The sequence below is a fragment of the Oncorhynchus tshawytscha genome, linkage group LG09 (assembly GCF_018296145.1).
Source record: "Oncorhynchus tshawytscha isolate Ot180627B linkage group LG09, Otsh_v2.0, whole genome shotgun sequence".
In the NCBI taxonomy this organism is placed as follows: domain Eukaryota; kingdom Metazoa; phylum Chordata; class Actinopteri; order Salmoniformes; family Salmonidae; genus Oncorhynchus; species Oncorhynchus tshawytscha.
This window is the reverse complement of record NC_056437.1, coordinates 6,698,556-6,723,402: the sequence shown is the minus strand read 5'-3', so window position 1 is coordinate 6,723,402 and position 24,847 is coordinate 6,698,556. Positions and strand designations below refer to the sequence as shown.

Below are 24,847 nucleotides of genomic sequence, written 5' to 3'. Positions count from 1 at the left end.
ATTGTTGTTGTTTCTTTTAACTATACAAGAGTTGTGTCTTGACTGTGATTAGGGCTAACATGCATATCCTTGCTTCAGGATCTTGAGTTACAGGCAGTTAGATTTGGGTATGTAATTTTAGGATATTTTTTTTTTAAAGGGTTCGGATCCTTATTAAGCCCATGGGTTTTTGGTTTTAGTTGCCTTGCCTTCACCCACTCGACATGACATCTTATTGGCTGGTTTGCGTAGCTTGCTTACGGAGGGGGATGTTTCAGTTAGAGTCGTCGCAGTGAACAAGCACCAAACCAGCTGTAAATTGTTGGTTGCAAAGCACTATGTCAAAAGTGATTTTTATACTCCCAAGTGATGATTTGAATGTACAATTTATATCAATTTGTTTGTAAATATTATTCGAACATCACAAATAAGACACATTTTGTGTTGTAGAGCATTCCAGCTAATGCTAGCTAGCAACTTACTGTTTCTGGTGGGGGGGGTTCGTATATTTTGTTCAGTGCAGTTTGATGATGAGCCCTGCATTGCATGACGTGCAATTTTGTGCCGTTTCTACCCGGTACATGAAATATTGTGTATTCTATTATTTTGGTATCTACGTTGAACCAAACCAGAGTACGGAGTTGTATGGTGCAGCGTGCGTGAGAGCAGAGCTTTTTTGTTTTGTAAATGCCAGAGTGAAAAGTTGGATAATGTGCCGTGCATTGCATTGCGTGCAATTGTATGCTGTTTATATCAGAATACATCTCCATGACTGGTGCTACAAGTTGGAGTTCATGTCGATGATTTGAGTGAGAAGAAGAAGAAAACATTGCACCCCCACTTTGACAGTCAGGCGCCCGTTAACGCACAACGCCTCGTCACTGAAAATACTGTGGGCTGTAAAAACAAGCGTACAGTAAAGTGTGTATTTCGCGTTTGTAAAATTATTTTGATATGAAAGCAGAGGGATTTATGTTTCTAGAATCATACTGCAATTGAGAATATGTGGAGTATTTGGCTGTTCTGGCTTCCAGAGACAATTCAACCTTTCCAAACATAACATGCTACTTGGTACTTGGACTGTAAGGAGTAACTTTAGGCTCATTTAGTCCAATATTGGGCTAAGCCTAAAAACTGATAGGATAAACACTTGTTTTAAATCATATTGAAAGCAGTACTTTAATAATTATTTCAAGATATTACACCGGCCAAACCCGGACGGCGCTGGGCCAATGACGGTCTGGTGGTGATACAGCCTGGATTCAAACCAGGGTGTCTGTAGTGACATTGAGATATAGTGCCTTAGACCGAGGCGCCACTCGGGAGCAAACATGACCTAAATGTTGATTGACTGACTTTGTCGCACATCCTCATCACTATAGTCATGGGCCTACTATATTAGGTTATAGAGTATCAATTGGGACCCAGGAATGATGAACTCCCCACAGAAAAACATCATCTTAGTAGCACATACAGTAGACATTTATTGGCAGACATATTGGATTTGCTGGACAGCATGAATTGCAGGTTGTCAACAACAACAAAACACCATAACATTTCAAACCCTTAAAATTGGCAGATTTGTGTCTCGTATCCTGAAATAATCCTCATCCTAATTGATACATTTCTTAATTCCATTCTTTTAGGTTGTGAATTAATAGATACTATATATATATATATTAATAGATACTATATATATATATTAATAGATACTACTGCGTTGTTATGAGGTTAGAAACACAAGGATTTCGATACACCCGTAATAACATCTACCTAAACATTTGTATGTGACAAAATAAAAAATGTGATTTGATTAATTAAGTGATCTCGTCTTGGTTCTCAAGCGTTGTAAGCTGGTTTCCTGCAGTTTAATAGGATAATGGGGCTTCGTCCCAAATGGCACCCCAAGTAGTGCACTACTTTTTTTTCTTTTTTTTACCAGATTCATATGAACCCTGATCAAAAGAAGTGCACTATATATAAAAGTTGCCATTTGGGACGTACCCTTGGGTCTGTTGCAGTGCCATCTAGCTGCAGACAGAGGGGGCCAGGGTAGTTGTTTAGTTTAGGGTCGACAGCGCTGGATAAAGCGAGGGTAGAGGCACACGTCTCTGATGTGGTGTCTGTTCAGCAGCCAGGTTAGGAACCTCTCCAGGCCGAGCCCGTAGCCACCGTGGGGACAGGTACCATACTTCCTCTGGAACACACAACGTTAACGTTAGTAACTATACCATCACAGACTATTCAACAGCTTGTGTGTGAGGGGATGTGATTAGGGACAACAGAAAAACGAGTGGATAGGTCCATTACAATGAGGGGATGTGATCAGGGGCAACAGAAAAATTAGTGGATAGGTCCAATACAATGATTATATATATATATATATGACATTATGAAACTGACAGCGTCGATGAGGCATTCCGAGAGGCATTCCGAGAGGCATTCCGTGAGGCATTCCGAGAGGCATTCCGAGAGGCATTCCGAGAGGCATTCCGTGAGGCATTCCGAGAGGCATTCCGAGAGGCATTCCGAGAGGCATTCCGAGAGGCATTCTAAGCCGTGCCAAAAATCAGATTTGTGAAGCACGTCTCATATTGTATTATTTCCTAAGCTCAAACCAGATGGAATGGCGTATGGCTGCAGAATGCTGTGGTAGCCATGCCTGGTTAAGTGTGCCTTGAATTCTAAATAAATCACAGACAGTGTCACCAGTAAAGCACCCCCACACCATCACACCTCCTCCTCCATGCTTCACGGTGGGAACCACATGTGTGGAGATCATCCATTCACCTACTCTGCGTCTCACAAAGACACAGTGGTTGGAACCAAAAATCTCAAATTTGGTCCAAAGGACAGATTTCCACCGGTCTAATGTCCATTGCTCGTGTTTCTTGGCCCAAGCAAGTCTCTTCTTAGTATTATTTTTGTCCTTTAGTAGTGGTTTCTTTGCAGCAATTCGGCCATGAAGGACTGATTCACGCAGTCTCCTCTGAACAGTTGATATTAAGATGTGTCTGTTACTTGAAATCTATGAAGCAATTATTTGGGCTGCAATTTCTGAGGCTGGTAACTCTAATGAACGTATCCTCTGCAACAGAGGTAACTCTGGGTCTTCCTTTCCTGTGGAGGTCCTCATGAGAGCCAGTTTTATCATAGCGCTTGATGGTTTTTGCGACTGCACTTAAAGTTGTTAATTGAAATGCATTCCAGGTGACTACCTCATGAAGCTGGTTGAGAGAATGCCAAGAGTGTGCAAAACAAATATTGATTTGTTTATTCTACAATGTAGAAAATAATAAAAAATAAAGAAAACCCTTGAATGAGGTGTGACTTGTAGATGTACGTACCTGGTCAGTTGTAGATGTACGTACCTGGTCAGTTGTAGATGTACGTACCTGGTCAGTTGTAGATATACGTACCTGGTCAGTTGTAGATGTACGTACCTGGTCAGTTGTAGATGTACGTACCTGGTCAGTTGTAGATGTACGTACCTGGTCAGTTGTAGATGTACGTACCTGGTCAGTTGTAGATGTACGTACCTGGTCAGTTGTAGATGTACGTACCTGGTCAGTGTACCAGTAGTACCTGGTCAGTTGTAGATGTATCCCTCCAGCAGTTCCTCAGCATCCCAGATCCTCATAGACCCACCAACTATCTGGTCAACGTTAGGCATCAGCACATCCACCTGAGGAGAACAGCAGTGGGGACAACAATAAGTTATTTCACTGGTCAGGTAGCAGGGACAACAATAACAGTTATTTCACTGGAGAGAGGAGCAGCTGAGACAATAACAGTTATTTCACTGGACCTGGTCAGCTGAGACAATAACAGTTATTTCACTGGAGGGAGTACCAGCAGTGGGGTAGAACCTGGTCAGTGTACCAGTTATTTCACTGGGAGAGGGTCTGATGACCCTCCCTCTTGTATCCCTCCAGCAGTTCCTCAGCATCCCAGATCCTCATAGACCCTCCAACTATCTCTCCAACGTTAGGCATCAGCACATCCACCTGAGGAGAACAGCAGTGGGGACAACAATAAGTTATTTCACTGGAGAGGGGAGCAGGGACAACAATAACAGTTATTTCACTGGAGAGAGGAGCAGCTGAGACAATAACAGTTATTTCACTGGAGAGAGGAGCAGCTGAGACAAGAACAGTTATTTCACTGGAGGGAGGAGTATCTGAGACAATAACAGTTATTTCACTGAAGGGAGGAGTAGGGACAACAATAACAGTTATTTCACTGAAGGGAGGAGTAGGGACAACAATAACAGTTATTTCACTGGAAGGAGGAGCAGCAGTAGGGACAACAATAACAGTTATTTCACTGGAGGGAGGCGTAGCAGTGGGGACAACAACAGTTATTTCACTGGAGAGAGGCGCAGCTGAGACAATAACAGTTATTTCACTGGAGGGAGGAGTAGCTGAGACAATAACAGTTATTTCACTGGAGAGAGGCGCAGCTGAGACAATAACAGTTATTTCACTGGAGAGAGGCGCAGCTGAGACAATAACAGTTATTTCACTGGAGGGAGGAGTATCTGAGACAATAACAGTTATTTCACTGGAGAGAGGAGTAGCAGTGGGGACAACAACAGTTATTTCACTGGAGAGAGGAGCAGCTGAGACAATAACAGTTATTTCACTGGAGGGAGGAGTATCTGAGACAATAACAGTTATTTCACTGGAGGGAGGAGTAGGGACAACAATAACAGTTATTTCACTGAAGGGAGGAGTAGGGACAACAATAACAGTTATTTCACTGGAAGGAGGAGCAGCAGTAGGGACAACAATAACAGTTATTTCACTGAAGGGAGGAGTAGGGACAACAATAACAGTTATTTCACTGGAGAGAGGAGTAGCAGTGGGGACAACAATAACAGTTATTTCACTGGAGAGAGGAGTAGCAGTGGGGACAACAATAACAGTTATTTCACTGGAGAGAGGAGCAGGGACAACAATAACAGTTATTTCACTGGAGAGAGGAGTAGCAGTGGGGACAACAATAACAGTTATTTTACTGGAGAGAGTAGCAGCTGAGACAATAACAGTTATTTCACTGGAGAGAGTAGCAGCTGAGACAATAACAGTTATTTCACTGGAGAGAGGCGCAGCTGAGACAATAACAGTTATTTCACTGGAGGGAGGAGCAGCAGTGGGGACAACAATAACAGTTATTTCACTGGAGAGAGGAGTAGCAGTGGGGACAACACTAAGTTATTTCACTGGAGAGAGGCGCAGCTGAGACAATAACAGTTATTTCACTGGAGAGGATCATATTAATCCTATAATACAGAGGTATTCAGGTGTAGTTTTTTTAGGGCCAAAAACGTCTTTCAGAGACGCAGTGCTGATGTCTGTCCATATGATCTTATTCATTACAAGAATATACAGTAATAGCATAGTATAACGTTACTGTAGGACAAACACCTGCTCATTTGTTTTTGATTTTAGGATAATGTGGAATGATGAGATTTTTCCTCATTTGATTGAAACTAAAACATAGCTATAACCCTCGAGTCTAAAAAGGAAGTCCTGAAGTGTCTGTCCTACAGTGGGGCAAAAAAAGTATTTAGTCAGCCACCAATTGTGCAAGTTCTCCCACTAAAAAAGATGAGAGAGGCCTGTAATTTGTTCTATCCTGTCGGTCCATCGTATAACCAGCCAGCTGTATGTTGATAATGTCGTCGTTCAGCCACGACTCTGTGAAGCATAAGATATTACAGTTTTGAATGTCTCGTTGGTAGTTTAATCTTCCGCGTAGGTCTTCTATTTTATTGTCCAAAAGATTGCACGTTTGCTAGCACAATGGATGGAAGTGGGCGTTTATTTGATCGCTTACGAATTCTCGGAAGGCAGCCCGCCCTCCGGCCCCCATTTTTCTTCACCTCCTCTTCACGCAAAATCACGGGGATCTGGGCCTGTTTCCCGAGAAAGCAGTATATCATTGGCGTCGGGAAAAAAGGATTCTGCCAGTCCGTGGTGAGTAATCGCAGTCCTGATGTCCAGAGCTCAATTTCCAGTCTCAAAACGAAAAGGGTCTGAATACTTACATGAATAAAGGTATTTCTGTTTAGAATTTTGTATAAAATGTACATTAAAAAAAATAACTGTTTGTGTTTTGTCATTATGGGGTACTGTGTGTGTAGACTGATGAACAAAAAATGTTTTTATCCATTTTAGAATAAGGCTGTAATATAACAACATTTGGGAAAAAAAGTCAAGGAATCTGAATACTTCCCTGTATACTTCCCCTCATCTTAAAACTGGTACCCGGCTACCTTCAGACAAGTCTTACGAGGCTTGTGAGGGGTCATAGAGCCAAACGGAGTACACCATCGTGTTTAAGAGAGTCATCTTTCGTAGGGGTGGGGGGATCATAATAGTTTGTAGACCAAACCATTGGATGCTACATAAGTTTTAGTGAGAAGACCCAAATTTTCAGGATGACAAACGCCGCTCTAGTTTGGGGACCGAGTTTGGAAGGCTCATCTCCGGGGCCGCAGACATTGGGCCTCTATGTGAGTGACTCAAAGAAGATGAAATTGACTGAGATCAAATAGTTGGTCTGCAGATGGACGTGTCACCTGTAAAACTGAAAGGAGGGTGACTACAAAAAAACGTGTGAAGTAGAGGAAGAAGGAAACCCAGAATGTGATTCAGATCAGCTCTGGTGGAAAGGGATCCAGGGGAGACGGGGCGGTTACCTATGGTTACCTATGGATCTAAAATGGAAGGGAGGGGAGACGGGGTGGTTACCTATGGTTACCTATGGATCTAAAATGGAAGGGAGGGGAGACGGGGCGGTTACCTATGGTTACCTATGGATCTAAAATGGAAGGGAGGGGAGACGGGGTGGTTACCTATGGTTACCTATGGATCTAAAATGGAAGGGAGGGGGGAGACGGGCGGTTACCTATGGTTACCTATGGTTACCTATGGTTACCTATGGATCTAAAATGGAAGGGAGGGGAGACGGGGAGGTTACCTATGGTTACCTATGGATCTAAAATGGAAGGGAGGGGAGACGGGGCGGTTACCTATGGTTACCTATGGATCTAAAATGGAAGGGAGGGGAGACGGGGTGGTTACCTATGGATCTAAAATGCAAAACTGATTCTAGATCAGAACTCTGTAACATTTTTGAATACAGGCCCTGGAAAAAAAGGGTGATGGTTTGGGTGAGGTAAGCTCTGATGTACGGTAGATGAAGATGCTGTTTGTTTTCCAGGTCTGGGTCATGGTTTTCGGTGACGTACGCTCTCTGCTGGTCGGGGACTCACCGACTCAGTGAGGCGTCGGTCCTCAGGACAGCGCTGCATGTAGAAGGACTTGATCTCAGTCGGGAAGCGGCACAGCAGGATGGTCTCACCGATGGCATCAGTCATCAGCCTCTCTGGGGCCTCTGGGATGTCCTGAAACCAAGGAGGGAGAGTGGTTTTATAACGTCACAATAACGTCACAATAATAACAGGAGCTGGACGAAGAGAAGGTCCACTGAACAATACATTGATGAGTGGGTAAACATTTAGCGGACATTTTGTGTATCTGTGCCAGTTTCCTCAACACAGATTAAACCTAGTGCTAGACAAAGAACCATATTAAAGTAGCAGTAATCCAGGACTAGACACAATCTGTGCCCAGGAAACCAGCACTAAATGTCCTAAAAAAAAACACAACCACGGGTTCATGCTAGCCAAAGATTAATTCTGGAGTGAGATAGTGATTAGATGGAGTGATTATAATTGACTGTGGTTCATGCCGACCTTAAACCATTTGTCAAATGTAATTTATTCATAGTCCAAATGTACCTCTCCGAACTCATAGTAGGTCCCATCATCCTTTTTGATGTCATGCTCCTTCAGCCAGATGATGGCATCAGAGTAGTTGATCCTCTTGAAGGGCCTCTTGGGGGGCTTGAAGTCCTGGGGTCGACAAAAGAGGTAAAGGACAGACCACATAAAATCGGGTTCAGATTTTCACCACCGCACTAAGGATTTGAGGGAGGCGTTTTGAATGACGTCAAAAGGGAAGTTTGAATCTCAAATAGAAAAAACATAATTATGAGATGAAATCTTTAAGAATACATCTACCTCAGTGATAAAGACCACGGGGGGGGAGGAGAGGAGAGAGAGACCGAGAGAGAGAGACAGAGAGACAGAGAGAGAGAGACAGACAGACAGACAGACAGACAGACAGACAGACAGACAGACAGACAGACAGACAGACAGACAGACAGACAGACAGACAGACAGAGAGAGAGAGAGAGAGAGAGAGAGAGAGAGAGGAGACAGAGAGAGAGAGAGAGACAGAGAGAGAGAGAGAGAGAGAGAGAGAGAGAGAGAGAGAGAGAGAGAGAGACAGAGAGAGAGAGACAGCGAGAGAGAGAGAGAGACAGCGAGAGAGAGAGAGACAGCGAGAGAGAGACAGAGAGAGAGAGACAGCGAGAGAGAGAGAGACAGAGAGACAGAGAGAGAGAGACAGAGAGAGAGAGACAGAGAGTCTAGTCTGTGGCGACCTAAATGCCAGAACCGGACAAGAACCTGACACCCTCAGCACACAGGGGGACAAACACCTGCCTGGAGGTGACAGCATTCCCTCCCACATATGCCCCCCTAGGCACAACTATGACAACATAACCAACAAAAACGGGTCACAACTCCTGCAGCTCTGTCGCACGCTGGGTATGTACATAGTCAACGGTAGGCTTCGAGGGGACTCCTATGGTAGGTACACCTATAGCTCATCTCTTGGCAGTAGTACTGTAGACTACTTTATCACTGACCTCAACCCAGAGTCTCTCAGAGCGTTCACAGTCAGCCCACTGACACCCCTATCAGACCACAGCAAAATCACAGTCTACTTAAACAGAGCAATACTCAATCATGAGGCATCAAAGCCAAAGGAACTGAGTAACATTAAGAAATGCTATAGATGGAAGGAATGCAGTTTGGAAACCTACCAAAAAACAATTAGGCAACAACAAATTCAATCCCTTTTAGACAATTTCCTGGGTAAAACGTTCCACTGTAATAGTGAAGGTGTAAACTTGGCAGTAGAAAATCTTAACAGTATATTTGACCTCTCAGCTTCCCTATCAAATCTAAAAATCTCAAATAGAAAACCGAAGAAAATTAACAATAATGACAAATGGTTTGATGAAGAATGCAAAAATCTAAGAAAGAAATTGAGAAACCTGTCCAACCAAAAACATAGAGACCCGGAAAACCTGAGTCTACGCCTTCACTATGGTGAATCACTAAAACAATACAGAAATACACTACGGAAAAAGAAGGAACAGCACGTCAGAAATCAGCTCAATGTAATTGAAGAATCCATAGACTCTAACCACTTCTGGGAAAATTGGAAAACACTAAACAAACAACAACACGAAGAATTATCTATCCAAAATGGAGATGTATGGGTAAACCACTTCTCCAATCTTTTTGGCTCTATAACAAAGAATAAAGAGCAAAAACATATACATGATCAAATACAGATCTTAGAATCAACTATTAAAAGACTACCAGAACCCACTGGATTCTCCAATTACATTGAATGAGTTACAGGACAAAATAAAAACCCTCCAACCCAAAAAGGCCTGTGGTGTTGATGGTATCCTCAATGAAATGATCAAATATACAGACAACAAATTCCAATTGGCTATACTAAAACTCTTTAACATCATACTTAGCTCTGGCATCTTCCCCAATATTTGGAACCAAGGACTGATCACCCCAATCCACAAAAGTGGAGACAAATTTGACCCCAATAACTACCGTGGAATATGTGTCAACAGTAACCTTGGGAAAATCCTCTGCATTATTATTAACAGCAGACTCGTACATTTCCTCAATGAAAACAATGTACTGAGCAAATGTCAAATTGGCTTTTTACCAAATTACCGTACAACAGACCATGTATTCACCCTGCACACCCTAATTAACAACCAAACAAACCAAAACAAAGGCAAAGTCTTCTCATGCTTTGTTGATTTCAAAAAAGCCTTCGACTCAATCTGGCATGAGGGTCTGCTATACAAACTGATGGAAAGTGGTGTTGGGGGTAAAACATACAACATTATAAAATCCATGTACACAAACAACAAGTGTGCGGTTAAAATTGGCAAAAAACACACACATTTCTTCACACAGGGTCGTGGGGTTAGACAGGGATGCAGCTTAAGCCCCACCCTCTTCAACATATATATCAACGAATTGGCGCGGGCACTAGAAGAGTCTGCAGCACCCGGCCTCCCCCTGCTAGAATCCGAAGTCAAATGTCTGCTGTTTGCTGATGATCTGGTGCTTCTGTCACCAACCAAGGAGGGCCTACAGCAGCACCTAGATCTTATGCACAGATTCTGTCAGACCTGGGCCCTGACAGTAAATCTCAGTAAGACCAAAATAATGGTGTTCCAAAAAAGGTCCAGTCACCAGGACCACAAATACAAATTCCATCTAGACACTGTTGCCCTAGAGCACACAAAAAACTATACATACCTTGGCCTAAACATCAGCGCCACAGGTAACTTCCACAAAGCTGTGAACGATCTGAGAGACAAGGCAAGAAGGGCATTCTATGCCATCAAAAGAAACATAAATTTCAACATACCAATTAGGATTTGGCTAAAAATACTTGAATCAGTCATAGAGCCCATTGCCCTTTATGGTTGTGAGGTCTGGGGTCCGCTCACCAACCAAGACTTCACAAAATGGGACAAACACCAAATTGAGACTCTGCACGCAGAATTCTGCAAAAATATCCTCCGTGTACAACGTAGAACACCAAATAATGCATGCAGAGCAGAATTAGGCCGATACCCACTAATTATCAAAATCCAGAAAAGAGCCGTTAAATTCTATAACCACCTAAAAGGAAGCGATTCACAAACCTTCCATAACAAAGCCATCACCTACAGAGAGATGAACCTGGAGAAGAGTCCCCTAAGCAAGCTGGTCCTGGGGCTCTGTTCACAAACACAAACACACACTACAGAGCCCCAGGACAGCAGCACAATTAGACCCAACCAAATCATGAGAAAACAAAAAGATAACTACTTAACACATTGGAAAGAATTAACAAAAAAACAGAGCAAACTAGAATGCTATTTGGCCCTACACAGAGAGTACACAGCGGCAGAATACCTGACCACTGTGACTGACCCAAAATTAAGGAAAGCCTTGACTATGTACAGACTCAGTGAGCATAGCCTTGCTATTGAGAAAGGCCGCCGTAGGCAGACATGGCTCTCAAGAGAAGACAGGCTATGTGCTCACTGCCCACAAAATGAGGTGGAAACTGAGCTGCACTTCCTAACCTCCTGCCCAATGTATGACCATATTAGAGAGACAGCAAGAGAGACCGAGAGAGAGACAGAGACAGAGAGAGAGAGAGAGAGAGAGACAGAGAGAGAGAGAGACAGAGAGAGAGACAGAGAGAGAGACAGAGAGAGAGACAGAGAGAGAGAGAGAGAGAGAGACAGAGAGAGAGAGGAGAGAGAGGAGAGAGAGGAGAGAGGGAGACAGACAGAGACAGAGAGAGAGAGAGAGAGAGAGAGAGAGGAGAGAGAGACAGAGAGACAGAGAGAGAAACACCCAGACAGAGACAGAGACAGAGACAGAGAGAGAGAGAGAGAGAGACAGAGAGAGAGAGAGACAGAGAGAGAGAGACAGAGAGAGAGAGAGAGAGAGAGAGAGACAGAGAGAGAGAGAGAGACAGAGAGAGAGAGAGAGAGAGACAGAGAGAGAGAGAGAGAGACAGAGACAGAGAGAGAGACAGAGAGAGAGAGAGAGAGACAGAGAGAGAGAGAGAGACAGAGAGAGAGAGAGAGAGAGAGACAGAGAGAGAGAGACAGAGAGAGAGAGACAGAGAGAGAGACAGAGAGAGACACAGAGAGAGACAGAGAGAGACAGAGAGAGACAGAGAGAGAGACAGCGAGAGCGAGAGAGACCGAGAGAGAGACAGAGAGAGAGAGAGAGAGAGAGACAGAGAGAGAGAGAGAGAGAGAGAGTGAATGAGAATAGCTGCAAAGAGCTCCTTATAAAACATCAGACGTACAGGGTTGACTTGGTAGAGTAGAGAAGCAGCAGGAGACTTCAGGACTCTGTCCACCACATCACACACCAGATCCTCCAGCCTGCTCAGTAGGTCCTCATAGGTTATGAAGGGGCACTCTGCCTCTATGTGAGTGTACCTACAGAGGGAGGGAGGAACATAGGGTCGTACTATGGTAAACAAACAGAACTCAAGGATTTCCTGAGAATATACTGTAGACTAAAAGTTATTTATCATTAGAATACCTCAAATAAATAAAAGAATACTGTAGATAAAATGATATATTATTATTATAATATATATTATTATTATATATTATTTTTAAATAATATATATAATATATGAAATAATATTGTGCAAAGCATTTTTTTTAAATGCATCGAAAAACAAAAAAAGTGAATGTTTCTTATTGTACACGTTAAGGTATTCCCTCCATGCTATAGTGCACATTGGGTGCCTTAATGAATAGCTCCCATCCTTTCCAGTAATACTACTCACTCAGACAGGTGCCTACGGGTGCGGGACTGCTCTGCGCGGTAGGACTGAGCGATACAGAAGGTGTCTCCCAGAGCAGGGATGCAGGTCTCCAGGTAGAGCTGAGAGGACTGGGTCAGGAACGCCTCCTCCCCAAAGTAGTTCAGGTTGAACAGGGTGGAACCTCCCTCCACCTGGGTCTGCACCAGGGTGGGTGGGGTGATCTGTGGGAAAACGAACACAAAAAACATAGCTTTAGAATAGCATTACAAAGAGATCATTCTATACATACACACTACCATTTAAAAGTTTGGGGTCACCTAGAAATGTCCTTTTAAATGTATTTTTTTTTAAAGAAAAGCACATTTTTTGGTCCATTAAAATAACATCAAAATGATCTGAAATGCAGTGTAGACATTATTAATGTTGTAAATGACTATTGTAGCTGGAAACTGATGATCTAAAAAAAAAATGAAATATCTACACAGGCTCATTATCAGCAACCATCACTCCTGTGTTCCAATGGCCAGAAACAAAGACCTTTCTTCTGGAAGGCCAGCATCCCGGAGTCTCTTCTTCACTGTTGACATTGTGACTGGTGTTTTGCGGGTACTATTTAATGAAGCTGCCAGTTGAGCACTTGAGGCATCTGTTTCTCAAACTAGACACTCTAATGTACTTGTCCTCTTGCTCAGTTGTGCACCGGGGCCTCCCACTCCTCTTTCTATTCTGGTTATAGACAGTTTGCGCTGTTCTGTGAAGGGAGTAGTACACAGCGTTGTACGAGATCTTCAGTTTCTTGGCAATTTCTCACATGGAATAGCCTTCATTTCTCAGAACAAGAATAGACTGATGAGGTTCAGAAGAAAGGTCTTTGATTCGAGCCATTTTGAGCCTGTAATTGAACCCACAAATGCTGATGCTCCAGATACTCAACTAGTCTAAAGAAGGACAGTTTTATTGCTTCTTTAATCAGAACAACAGTTTTCAGTTGTGTTAACATAATTGCAAACAGGTTTTCTAATGATCAATTAGCCTTTTAAAATGATAAACTTGGATTAGCTAACACAATGTGCCATTGGAACACAGGAGTGATGGTTGCTGATAATGGGCCTCTGTACGCCTATGTAGATATTCCATTAAAAAATCTGCCGTTTCCAGCTACAATAGTCATTTACAACATTAACAATGTCTACATTGTATTTCTGATCAATTTGATGTTATTTTAATGGACCAAAAAAATTTGCTTTTCTTTCAAAAACAAGGAAATGTATAAGTGACTCCAAACTTTTGAACGGTAGTGTACATTTGTGGATGACCTATCCTCCCCAAAGAGCAAAGGGATTTAAACCTCTTAATTTATAAATAGATATATAAAAACCTCTTAAGGATCGGACCCTTTTTTTTATTTTTTAAATTTCGCCTAAAATGACATTCCCAAATGTAACTTCCCTCTAGCTCAGGACCTGAAGCAAGGATATGCATATTCTTGGTACCATTTGAAAGGAAACACTTTGAAGTTTGTGAGAATGTGAAATTAATGTAGGAGAATATAACACAATAGATCTGGTAGAAGATAAAACATACATGTTTTTTTCTTTTCGTAATTTTTTGTACCATCATCTTTGAAATGCAAGAGAAAGGCCATTATCTGACTTAGGACTCAAGGCTCAATATAGGTTTTGGCCACTAGATGGCAGCAGTATGTTCAAAGTTTTAGACTGATCCAATGAACCATTGTATTTCTGTTCAACATGTTGTATCAAGTCTGCCTAATTGGTCGATATATACATTTTCAAGTAGATAATTGTGATGATCTTCTCAAACAATATCATGGTATGTTTTCATTGTAATAGCTACTGTAAATTGGAGAGTGCAGTTAGATTAACAAGATTTTAAGCTTTTTGCCAATATCAGATATGTCTACGTCCTGGGAAATGTTCTTGTTACTTACAACGTCATGCTAATCACATTAGCGCACGTTAGCTCAACCCGAGGGTGGGACACCGATCTGTAGAGATCCTTAAGACGTTTTAAATAAGTCACAAAGATGTGTAAACATGCACAAGGATGACAACATAGAATTATTCACAATTCAGACCTAATCTTTAACATCAACAATAGCAATAGGAACCCTACGACAGCAGGTGATGGACATTACAGTATATATTTATACTATAAAAAGAGATCAGAAACATGGAAAGATTGTGATGTACCCACATGTTAAATAGAATATCCATCCTGATGTGTCTGTGTGGATGGGTACTAGTTTTGACTGTACCTCATGGTATCCGCGGTTGAAGAAGTGATCCCTGAAGCACTGTGTGACAGTGGAACGGACCCGGAGGATCTTGGACACGTTCTCCCCACGGATCATCATGTGTCTGTTGTTGAGCTGAACGTCAACATCAGACTCCTCATTCAGCAGGTTGTCAGCTCCTCCAGCCGGCGCCAGACCCATCAGCTCCCAGAAGTCACAGGTCAGCTCATGACCTCCAGGGGCCTCGTGGAGGAGGAGAAGAGAAGACAGGCCTGTCATAATACCGTTATTATAATTCATTCAAATGTAATACTAGTTGGGACCCGGGACACAGTTTAAGCCTAGTCATGGACAACAACAAAAAAACGATTGGAGAGTTTTCATTGAACATGTCAAAGGTTAGGCTTAATCTGGGTCTGGGAAACTTGACATATATATATATATATATATATGCTAAACTTGAAACAATAATGGATTTTAATTTGAGGAATGTTTACCTGTTTTCCTTTAGGTACTTCTTGCACTGTCCCATACAGAGCCACTGTGCTTTCAGTGGACAGCACCAAGGCATTGTAGCACTGACACTATAAAGGTGACAAAGGGCCAAAAGGATATTACAAATGAAAAAGTGGGACCATAAAAAAAATGTATATCATTAATTTTGTCGTAATTATTATAATTTTTTTCAACAGAAGTTTTAAGAGTTTTGGTAACAAGTGTTTTAAAAAGAGAGCAATTTTATTTTGTTAAAAAAAAAATTAAATACCAATTTATCGTTGAGAACACACTGCAAGAAACCAGTTCCATCTCTCAGCACAATGAACAGCAGGTTCTTTCCTAGCAAGAGAATAGCAAACACGCTATGAGCCTCTCTCATTCATTCATGCAAAGAATTCAAAAATATATTTACAAAAAAAATATATATATATATTATATATATATACATATATGGGGAATTGGAAGTGATGCAAACAATTAGATTGATGGAAGCTACAATCTATCTGCACTATTTCAGCTGATCCACCACCTAAAAAAATATTACAAAAAAAAATAAAATATAAAATATAAAACGGCCTAAAATATAATATGGCCAAAAATATAAAATGGTCTGTAGTGCATCATACAAAGGAAATGGGAACCCTAGATGGTGTTGGTTAGACGTCAGGGTCACCCACCAACAAAAATGATCCGTGACCCAGGAAACAAAACTTCAAAGTTGAATCATCACATACAGAATGTTATGAATATGAATACCGTGTGGTTCAAAACCTGTTCAAAGTTGCACGTTAATTAAAATATGATAAAACGACAGGTATGTGTTGAACAAAACAACTAACGAGACACACGTACAGTAAGTAGGATACCCAGATCACAGTCAACACACATTTTATAGTAAGAATATAAGAAAAATACCAATAATATTTTTCCCAATCATATAAAAGTGATATTTTGAAACAGAGCCCAAGCCCATGCTTTTTTGATCCAGGTTCCTACCCTCACTCTGCTTCGTTTTAGATCGCCACACGATCGAGTAAAATAATAGACCTACACTTGATTTAGGCTACATTACAGCATGTAGCATTTAGGCTACATTGTAGCATGTAGCATTTAGGCTACATTACAGCATGTAGCATTTAGGCTACATTACAGCATGTAGCATTTAGGCTACATTACAGCATGTAGCATTTAGGCTACATTACAGCATGTAGCATTTAGGCTACATTACAGCATGTAGCATTTAGGCTACATTACAGCATGTAGCATTTAGGCTACATTGTAGCATGTAGCATTTAGGCTACATTACAGCATGTAGCATTTAGGCTACATTACAGCATGTAGCATTTAGGCTACATTACAGCATGTAGCATTTAGGCTACATTACAGCATGTAGCATTTAGGCTACATTGTAGCATGCTAAATGTTTCTGATCAGTGATTTTTATTTGGTCTTTATTTAACTAGGCAAGTCAGTTAAGAACAAATTCTTATTTTCAATGACGGCCTAAAACCAGTGGGTTAACTGCCTGTTCAGGGGCAGAATGCCAGATTTGTACCTTGTCAGCTCAGGGGTTTGAACTTGCAACCTTCCAGTTACTAGTTCACCACTCTAACCACTAGGCTACCCTGTCGCCCCAAATAGAACTACAGAACTATACAACTGCCAAAAAGTGTACAACTGCCATTACTAGATACTAGTAACGGCCGCCGTCTAGAACCACCAAGAGCTTAAGAGCGTAGTGGGTGTCAATAACGCCTCAGCATTACAGTTCATTTCATAATAAGCCGCAGGCAGAACTTTCCTGCAACCATGACCAGGTTGGTTCGTGGAAATAAAAGTTGTAGGCTTCGATACCGGCAACACCTTTCAGATATAACAAAAAAAGGGTGGAAAATTTGTCCGGATGCTAAAGTTGCCGGGAAAACATCTTGGTTTGAAAGGTGGAAAAGTTACATCTGCACCTTTCTGCACTGAAACATGCAAAATAATCCGTGCTAGGAGGATATACATATATATATATATTTGTTTAAATCAGCTGTTAATTTCTAGTGAATTTTAGTCTGGATCCCTTCTTGAAATGCAGGTTTTAACTGTGTACTAATTAAACAACAAAGAGTATGATCTACATAATCAGTCTCTGTGTGTAAAATAAAAAGTGGTTGATGTGAACCAAACTCGTAGAAAAACATTTTAAAGAGAGCAAACCAATGTTCTTTGTTGCCCAGATTTTTTTTTAAATACACTAATATTGCAGTTAGCCGCGACAGCCTTCATAATAGAACGCTTGTTACCGCGACAGCCTTCATAATAGAACGCTTGTTACCGCGGCAGCCTTCATAATAGAACGCTTGTTACCGCGACAGCCTTCATAATAGAGCCTTCATAATAGAAGCCTTGTTACCGCGACAGCCTTCATAATAGAACGCTTGTTACCGCGGCAGCCTTCATAATAGAACGCTTGTTACCGCGGCAGCCTTCATAATAGAACGCTTGTTACCGCGGCAGCCTTCATAATAGAACGCTTGTTACCGCGACAGCCTTCATAATAGAACGCTTGTTACCGCGGCAGCCTTCATAATAGAACGCTTGTTACCGCGGCAGCCTTCATAATAGAACGCTTGTTACCGCGGCAGCCTTCATAATAGAACGCTTGTTACCGCGACAGCCTTCATAATAGAACGCTTGTTACCGCGGCAGCCTTCATAATAGAACGCTTGTTACCGCGGCAGCCTTCATAATAGAACGCTTGTTACCGCGGCAGCCTTCATAATAGAACGCTTGTTACCGCGGCAGCCTTCATAATAGAACGCTTGTTACCGCGGCAGCCTTTATAATAGAACGCTTGTTACCGCGGCAGCCTTTATAATAGAACGCTTGTTACCGCGGCAGCCTTTATAATAGAACGCTTGTTACCGCGGCAGCCTTTATAATAGAACGCTTGTTACCGCGGCAGCCTTTATAATAGAACGCTTGTTACCGCGGCAGCCTTTATAATAGAACGCTTGTTACCGCGGCAGCCTTTGTAATAGAAAGCTTGTTACCGCGGCAGCCTTTGTAATAGAAAGCTTGTTACCGCGGCAGCCTTTATAATAGAACGCTTGTTACCGCGGCAGCCTTCATAATAGAACGCATGTTACCGCGGCAGCCTTCATAATAGAACGCTTGTTACCACGGCAGCCTTCATAATAGAACGCTTGTTACCATGACAGCCTTTATAATATTGCACTTGGGGGGAAAAAAACATCTCAAAGTAGAAATAGAATGAAACAAACAAGTATTCTATTATAGTGGCCACTATAGTAGACATCGATTAAGTGCACAAGGCTACATGTGTGCAAAAAAATAACATTCACAGAGTAAAAAATGTAATAATTCCCCCTAATTCACACACAAGTGTTACAGTATGTTAAGTTCAACACAACAAAAGCAATATCTTTGGGCTACACTGCAGGTTATTACACTGTATACTTTCTGCCTGTGGACATCTGTTCTACAATGTGCCAGCAGAGCATGATACCCTTTGTTGGCAAAATTGATCTCTTTCAGGCAGAGAGTAACACCTGGCATACCCCTTTTATCCACTGTATTGAAGAAGTGAGAAAGAGGGAAAGTGTGTGGTGTTCCATTCACCTCTATAGTGGCATCCAGCTTAAACCAGGCCCGGCTCTAAACCCTGAATCCACTTGTTTAACAAGCAACGCCTCATTTTCACTTAATTCTATCATTTAGAAAATTAATCACAAAGGGAAAACATTAGTTCATAGATAACTAGCTAACTAGTTAACTACTAACTAGTTAACATTTCACACAGATTGCCAGGGTCCGGAGAACAACTAACGTTATAGCTTGAGGATCGTCAAGGAGTCGTAATACCAGTTCATTCTATACAGTGGTTGCTCCACTAAAAGTTTTGCGATTATGATGCGGGACTTACAGGTAATTTGTGGTTTAGTACGGTACCCTGCGTCACCACTTCATTGCTCCAGACCAGCGCAAGGGGGAGTTGAAGCAAAATCAGTGCTCTTGGGTCCTACTGTGTCTCTGACGGACAATGAACGGGCGACATAAACCTAAATAGAAACTGATAATTGTGCACGACTTCAGTATCACTTACTAAACCTGTTGTTACACTAAGGTTTTTATTATTTTATTTTGTTAGGATTGTTTTGCTCTTCCTGTAGTAGTGTAGACCACTCCCGACCGGTCACGTTGTACAGCGCCTGAGTGGTGCAACGGTCTAAGACACTGCATAGTAGTGCAAGCTGTGTTGCTACAGATGCTGGTTCAATATCTGTGCCGGCCTGGACTGGGAGACTCATGAGATGACTATAGGTGCTTGGTTTCTCTCCCTCTAAAAACAGAAATAAATAATTCAAAATAACAAACTGGCTTTAAATACAAATTAGTAACAATGTTCAAGAAGGGCCTTTTCCTTGCTCATTTTACGTTATTAAAAACAAAATCATCTCCAAAATAGTTGTTTTTTTTGAACAAAGCGATTATTATTATTAATTTAGAATGATTTAAAAGCCCCTTGGATATTCTCACGGATATATTATCAACCCTGTTATTAGCAGGACAATATATATTGGTCATATTGGTCATGGCTCCCGAGTGGCACACAATGTGATTGCCTTGCAGTTCTCCAGCTGTATCCACTGAAAGCGCATGAGATTCAAGGCACGAGGCACGGGATGGGCCGCTGAGCCGCACACAGAAGACGGACCTAGCCCATGGGGAAGGAAGGAGGAGGGGAGGGGACCCCCACCACACTGGGCAGCACAGAGCAACACTTTAAGGGGCATTGCACTAATAATGGAGCTGACTTGGGGAACGTTCCCGCTGTTCTTAGTGCCAGTCTGCACGTTCAGACTAAAACAATGTAACTAATTTTGGCATCTTTATGCTTTCGTTAATAAAATAATAATAACCTTTTTATAATTCAGTTTAAAAAAAAGCCGCATACAAACAAGGTTCCTTTCTTGAGCTTAAAAATGCAGGTGTTTCATCCTAACTCAGTGCTTTCTGTGGTGGTGGGGAAGCCAGGGAAACATACAGAGCGTAGGAGGTTGTAATGTTCTCTAGTTGCGCCGTGATTGGCTCAGTGTTCTGTCACTCAAGGGGACACTACGTCACCGCAAAATCTATGGGGAGAGCTAAAAAAAAAATCACGCCCCTTGGGTGCTGCCATAGTTACATTAGAAGTGCCCATCCAAGAAGGCTCAAAGGTCATTGGACACAGATAAAATTATGTAAATTCACAGTAGATCTACAGTAGCTTTGATTGGACTGATCGTGTCAACGTTAGAGCTGTTGCTGTGACCGTATTACCGCCACGAGTCAAATTCCACGTGACCTCCCGAGTGGCCAAGCGGTCTAAGGCACTGCATCGCAGTGCTAGAGGCATCACTAGCCCGATCCCGGGCTGTGTTGCAGCCGGCCGCAACCGGGAGACCCATGAGGCAGCGAACAATTGGCCCAGGGTCTGGCCGGCCGGGATATTCTTGTCCCATTGCGCTCTAGCGACTCCTTGTGGCGGGCCGGGCGCATGCACGCTGACTTCAGACACCAGTTGTATGGTGTTTCCTCCGACACATTGGTGCGGTTGGCTTCCAGGTTAAGCAAGCAGTGTGTCAAGAAGTAGTGTGGCTTGGCAGGGTCGTGTTTTCGGAGAACCCATGGCTCTCGACCTTCGCCTCTCCCGAGTCCGTACAAGTTAGGACAAGACTAACTACCAATTGGATATCACTCAATGAAAAGGGGTAGGGAAAAAAAAAACTACTCACCACATTTTATGCACTGCAGTGCTAGCTGTAGCTTATGCTTTCAGTACTACATTCATTCTCTGATCCTTTGATTGGGTGGACAACATGTCAGTTAATGCTGCAAGAGCTCCGATAGGTTGGAGGTGGTCCTCCGGAAGTTGTCATAGTTACTGCGTAAGTCTATGGAAGGAAGTGAGAACCATGAACCTCCTAGGTTTTGTATTTAAGTCAATGTACACAGAGGAAGCTAGCTGTCCTCCGGCTACACCATGGTGCTACCCTACAAAGTGCTGATGAGACTACTGGGAACTTAAATTGAAAAACAGTGTGTTTTAATCCATTATTTGGTGATGTGAAAATATTTAGTATAAAAAGGATAATTTTTAGTATAGTAATTTTAATATAAAAATGTTGTTTTTTTACAAAATGATAAGTCCTCCCCTTCCTCCTCTGAGGAGCCTCCACTGAAATGCAGCTGCCAGAATGTGTTATATTAACTGAGAAAACCACTGTATAAAACTCTTAAAGAATGTTTAAAAAATGTTAATTCATTCATTTTTTTTTTTTTAATTAAACTGTTAAAACTCATCAGTGAAGGTAACTTGTATTGCTTGAGACGAACACCGAACTCACAACTGGTTCTGACCAGTGTGCAACAAAAGTAAGCAAGGTTGCTATGGAGATTACCCAAGATGCACTGTGATTTCGATGCTAAATATCATAATCTTTAATCTAAGTTTTCTTTTTTTAATTAAGTGCAACTTTTACAAGTTTTGAATCACACAGTATTCATGTTCATAACATTATTTACACAGTGTTGCAGAAATGTTTCAGTTCTGTTTTCTGGGTCACGGAACACATTTTTGGTGGGTAGCTAGCTGTACCCAGAGACTTCCAGTCTTTGCGCTAAGCTAGCGCTAAAACGACCTCTATCTTCCTTCATAGTGGACTTTGTCTTTCTACAATCCTCACCTTGTTTTCTCATTCGGTGCACCCAACCAAACACCTTCACCCTCTCCCCCCGGAGAGGCTCCAGCTGATAGATTTTAACCTTTTGGGAAAGTGTTGATTCAATTTCAATATTTAAACATAACAGAAGACAAAAATTATACTCTTTATTTCCAAAGATGAGGAGTTTCTGACAGGATGCTGACGAAAGAGAATATAGTGGATCTGACCGTTTTGGGCTCTGGAAGGCTGGAGTCATTCTCAATGGTGACTTTCTTAGCTCCGTCCAGATTCTTCTCTCGTCTCTCAAAATCCTCTGCCTTCAAATCAAAGTTGAAAAAATAATGTACATAAATTGCCGCTTACATACACTACTGCTACCTGTGAGCAGTGAGTATAAGGTTTATGGCTGAAGACAGTAGTGTGTATAATTATAATGGTGCATCCTATTCCCTACATTGTGCACCCTATTCCCTACCTAGTGCACTACTTTTGACCAGAGGTAGCGCATTATATGGGGGATAGGGTGCCACACTTCCCTATTTCCGCCTCCCCAACGTACCTCCTTTTTGTCTTTGGAGTCGCTCTTCATCTGCTCTCTAGCAAATAACTTTTTCACATTTTTCCTCTGTGTCTTGGAGATCACTGCCCAACGCTAGATGAATAGGAGAAACAAAATCAGTAAGGAAAATATCTTCACATTTTGCTGGGTTTGTGTTTTGACTTTTTTTGTGTTTTTTGGGGGGGATTGCTTGTTGTAACTATATACCTCTCCTTCCTTCTGAGAGTCCACATAGATGGTTGGGAATGGTTCTTTTCCAGCAAATGTCAATGCCTGTGAAATCACATAGCTGTTGTTACAGCACTTAACTGTGATTTTATTCAAGGGATCATAGACATATCAATTCTGTTGAATGGTGTAAATAATTCAGAAACAAAAGAGACAACACTGATTCCTCTTACCCTCAATGCGGTCTTGAAAGGCTTCTGTTCTGTTCCATCGCCATCCTGGTCATTTCCCTCTTTGTCAGACACATACAGTTCATCTGGAAAAAAGTGAAAGCACTGTAATACTTGATCATGCATGCCTGTCATTTCCTCTAAACCTAGCTTGACATGATCCATTATCAGTCACGACGCTAAATCCCATATTTGACATCCCACACTACGCAGCCTATTTCACCCACTCAAAGGTTGGAGCTACAGGCAAAGTATTCAGACCCCTGGACCTTTTCCACATTTTGTTACGTTTACAGCCCTATTCTAAAATGGATTCAATTGTTTTCCCTCCTCAATCAACACACAATACCCCATAATGACATCACAATACCCCATAATGACATCACAGTACCCCATAATGACATCACAATACCCCATATTGACAAGGAAAAAAATGTTGTTTTTTTTTAAATGTTTGCACATTTATTAAAATATTTAAAAAACTGAAATATCAGATTTACATAAGTATTCAGACCCTTTACTCAGTACTTTATTGAAGCACCTTTGGCACCTGTATTTGGGGAGTTCCTCCCATTCTTCCCTGCAGATCCTCTCAAGCTCTGTTGGATGGGGAGCAGCCCTGCACAGCTATATTCTGGTCTCTCCAGAGATGTACTTAAACTTCTAAAACCCTATTTTCGCTTTGTTATTATGCGGTATTGTGTACATATTGATAAGGGGGGGGGGATATATTTAATCAACTTTAGAATAAGGCGGTAACGTAACAACATGTGGGAAAAGTCAAGGCGTCTGAATAGTTTCCGAATGCACTGTATTTACATATTGTGGAGTTGAGAACCTCAGCTAGGTACAGACAGAAGTGAAAAGGGCACTCAAACAAACGCGTACGGTGTTTAACTAGCTTGTTTTAGCTAGCTAGACAGTCAAGATACGGTTGTGCTACCGGTGGGTACCCGGTGGCGCAACGGTCTAAGGCTCTGCATCTCAGTGCTAGAGGCGTCACTACAGACCCTGATTCGATTCCCGGGCTGTATCACAACCGGCCATGATTGGGAGTCGCATAGGGCGGCGCACACTTGGCCCAGCGTCGTCCGGGATAGGGGAGGGTTTGTCCGGGGGTTAGGCCGTCATTGTAAAATAAGAATTGGTTCTTAACCGACTTAACCTAGTTAAATAAAGGTTAAATAAAATAATTTTAAGAAGTATGCAAGCTAACTAGCCACACCGGTCTGATGAAACACTTGACACATGATTTCAGCATTGTATAGTAGCTAGCTACATAACGTTACCCAATGAGTTTACCTGCAGTTTTCGTTACCTTCTCCGCCATATCCATGTAGAAATTGTATAAAATCTGTATATTTTTATGAATTACTAGCTAGGTAATAATAATACTGAAATAAACCGGCCTTCGCTTCTCCCGTTGGTTTGTGAGCGCTCGTATGATTATCTGCGCATACAACTTCCGAAAAGGTCGGGAACGTTGATTGGTTACAGTGTGCAGTAAATTGAACGCGGATTGGTTCACAGTTCCTGACAGTCATTGTAGTCACGCCCTGACATGATGAAAGGACCATATCTGGTGTGTTGGACCATAGAGATGTTGGACAGATGTATATGGAGCTAAGAGATGATGAGGCTATATATGATTCATGCATATTTAATTCAATCCATTACATCATGCATATATTGTTGCAAAATCCATTTGAACCCATTAATGTCCATACATTAAATTAAAAATGTTCTTTGGTACACTTCCCGTACGAAAAAAAAAGATTGCAAGTTTCAAAACTGCTGTCCACTGTTGTATTTTAGATGCAGTAATTGCTGAAATGCAGTTATACAACACTCGGCCTGCAATATTTTTTTTGTAAGGGTTGTTCTCGGAGCTACTGATGGGTACATCT

The 24,847-nt window shown here is 41.9% G+C and overlaps 1 protein-coding gene across 1 annotated transcript; it reads right to left on the bottom strand.

Annotated features, from left to right (window-relative positions):
* Positions 1-1,439: 1,439 nt before the first annotated feature.
* Positions 1,440-24,407, bottom strand: nars1 (asparaginyl-tRNA synthetase 1). The gene is made up of 16 exons (XM_042326431.1): positions 24,243-24,407; positions 22,944-23,026; positions 22,750-22,815; positions 22,543-22,635; positions 22,211-22,300; positions 22,005-22,083; positions 15,536-15,606; positions 15,267-15,353; positions 14,791-15,012; positions 12,534-12,733; positions 12,039-12,174; positions 7,790-7,903; positions 7,262-7,393; positions 3,893-3,986; positions 3,543-3,586; positions 1,440-2,176 (listed from the first exon to the last, which is right to left on the bottom strand). The coding sequence occupies exons 1-16, from the start codon at positions 24,274-24,276 to the stop codon at positions 2,045-2,047; spliced, it is 1,677 nt and encodes a 558-aa protein (XP_042182365.1). The 5' UTR covers positions 24,277-24,407; the 3' UTR covers positions 1,440-2,044.
* Between the last annotated feature and the right edge of the window lie 440 nt (positions 24,408-24,847).

Bases quoted from the DNA above. Each gene is read 5' to 3' on its own strand.
- nars1 (XM_042326431.1), bottom strand. From the start codon at position 24,276: ATGGATATGGCGGAGAAGGTAACGAAAACTGCAG. The intron at 15,013-15,266 runs GTAAACATTCCT...CTCCTCCACGAG, and splicing joins AAGTACCTAAAGGAAAACAG to GCCCCTGGAGGTCATGAGCT. The intron at 2,177-3,542 runs GTACGTACATCT...TGTGTGTTCCAG, and splicing joins ACTACTGGTACACTGACCAG to AGGAAGTATGGTACCTGTCC.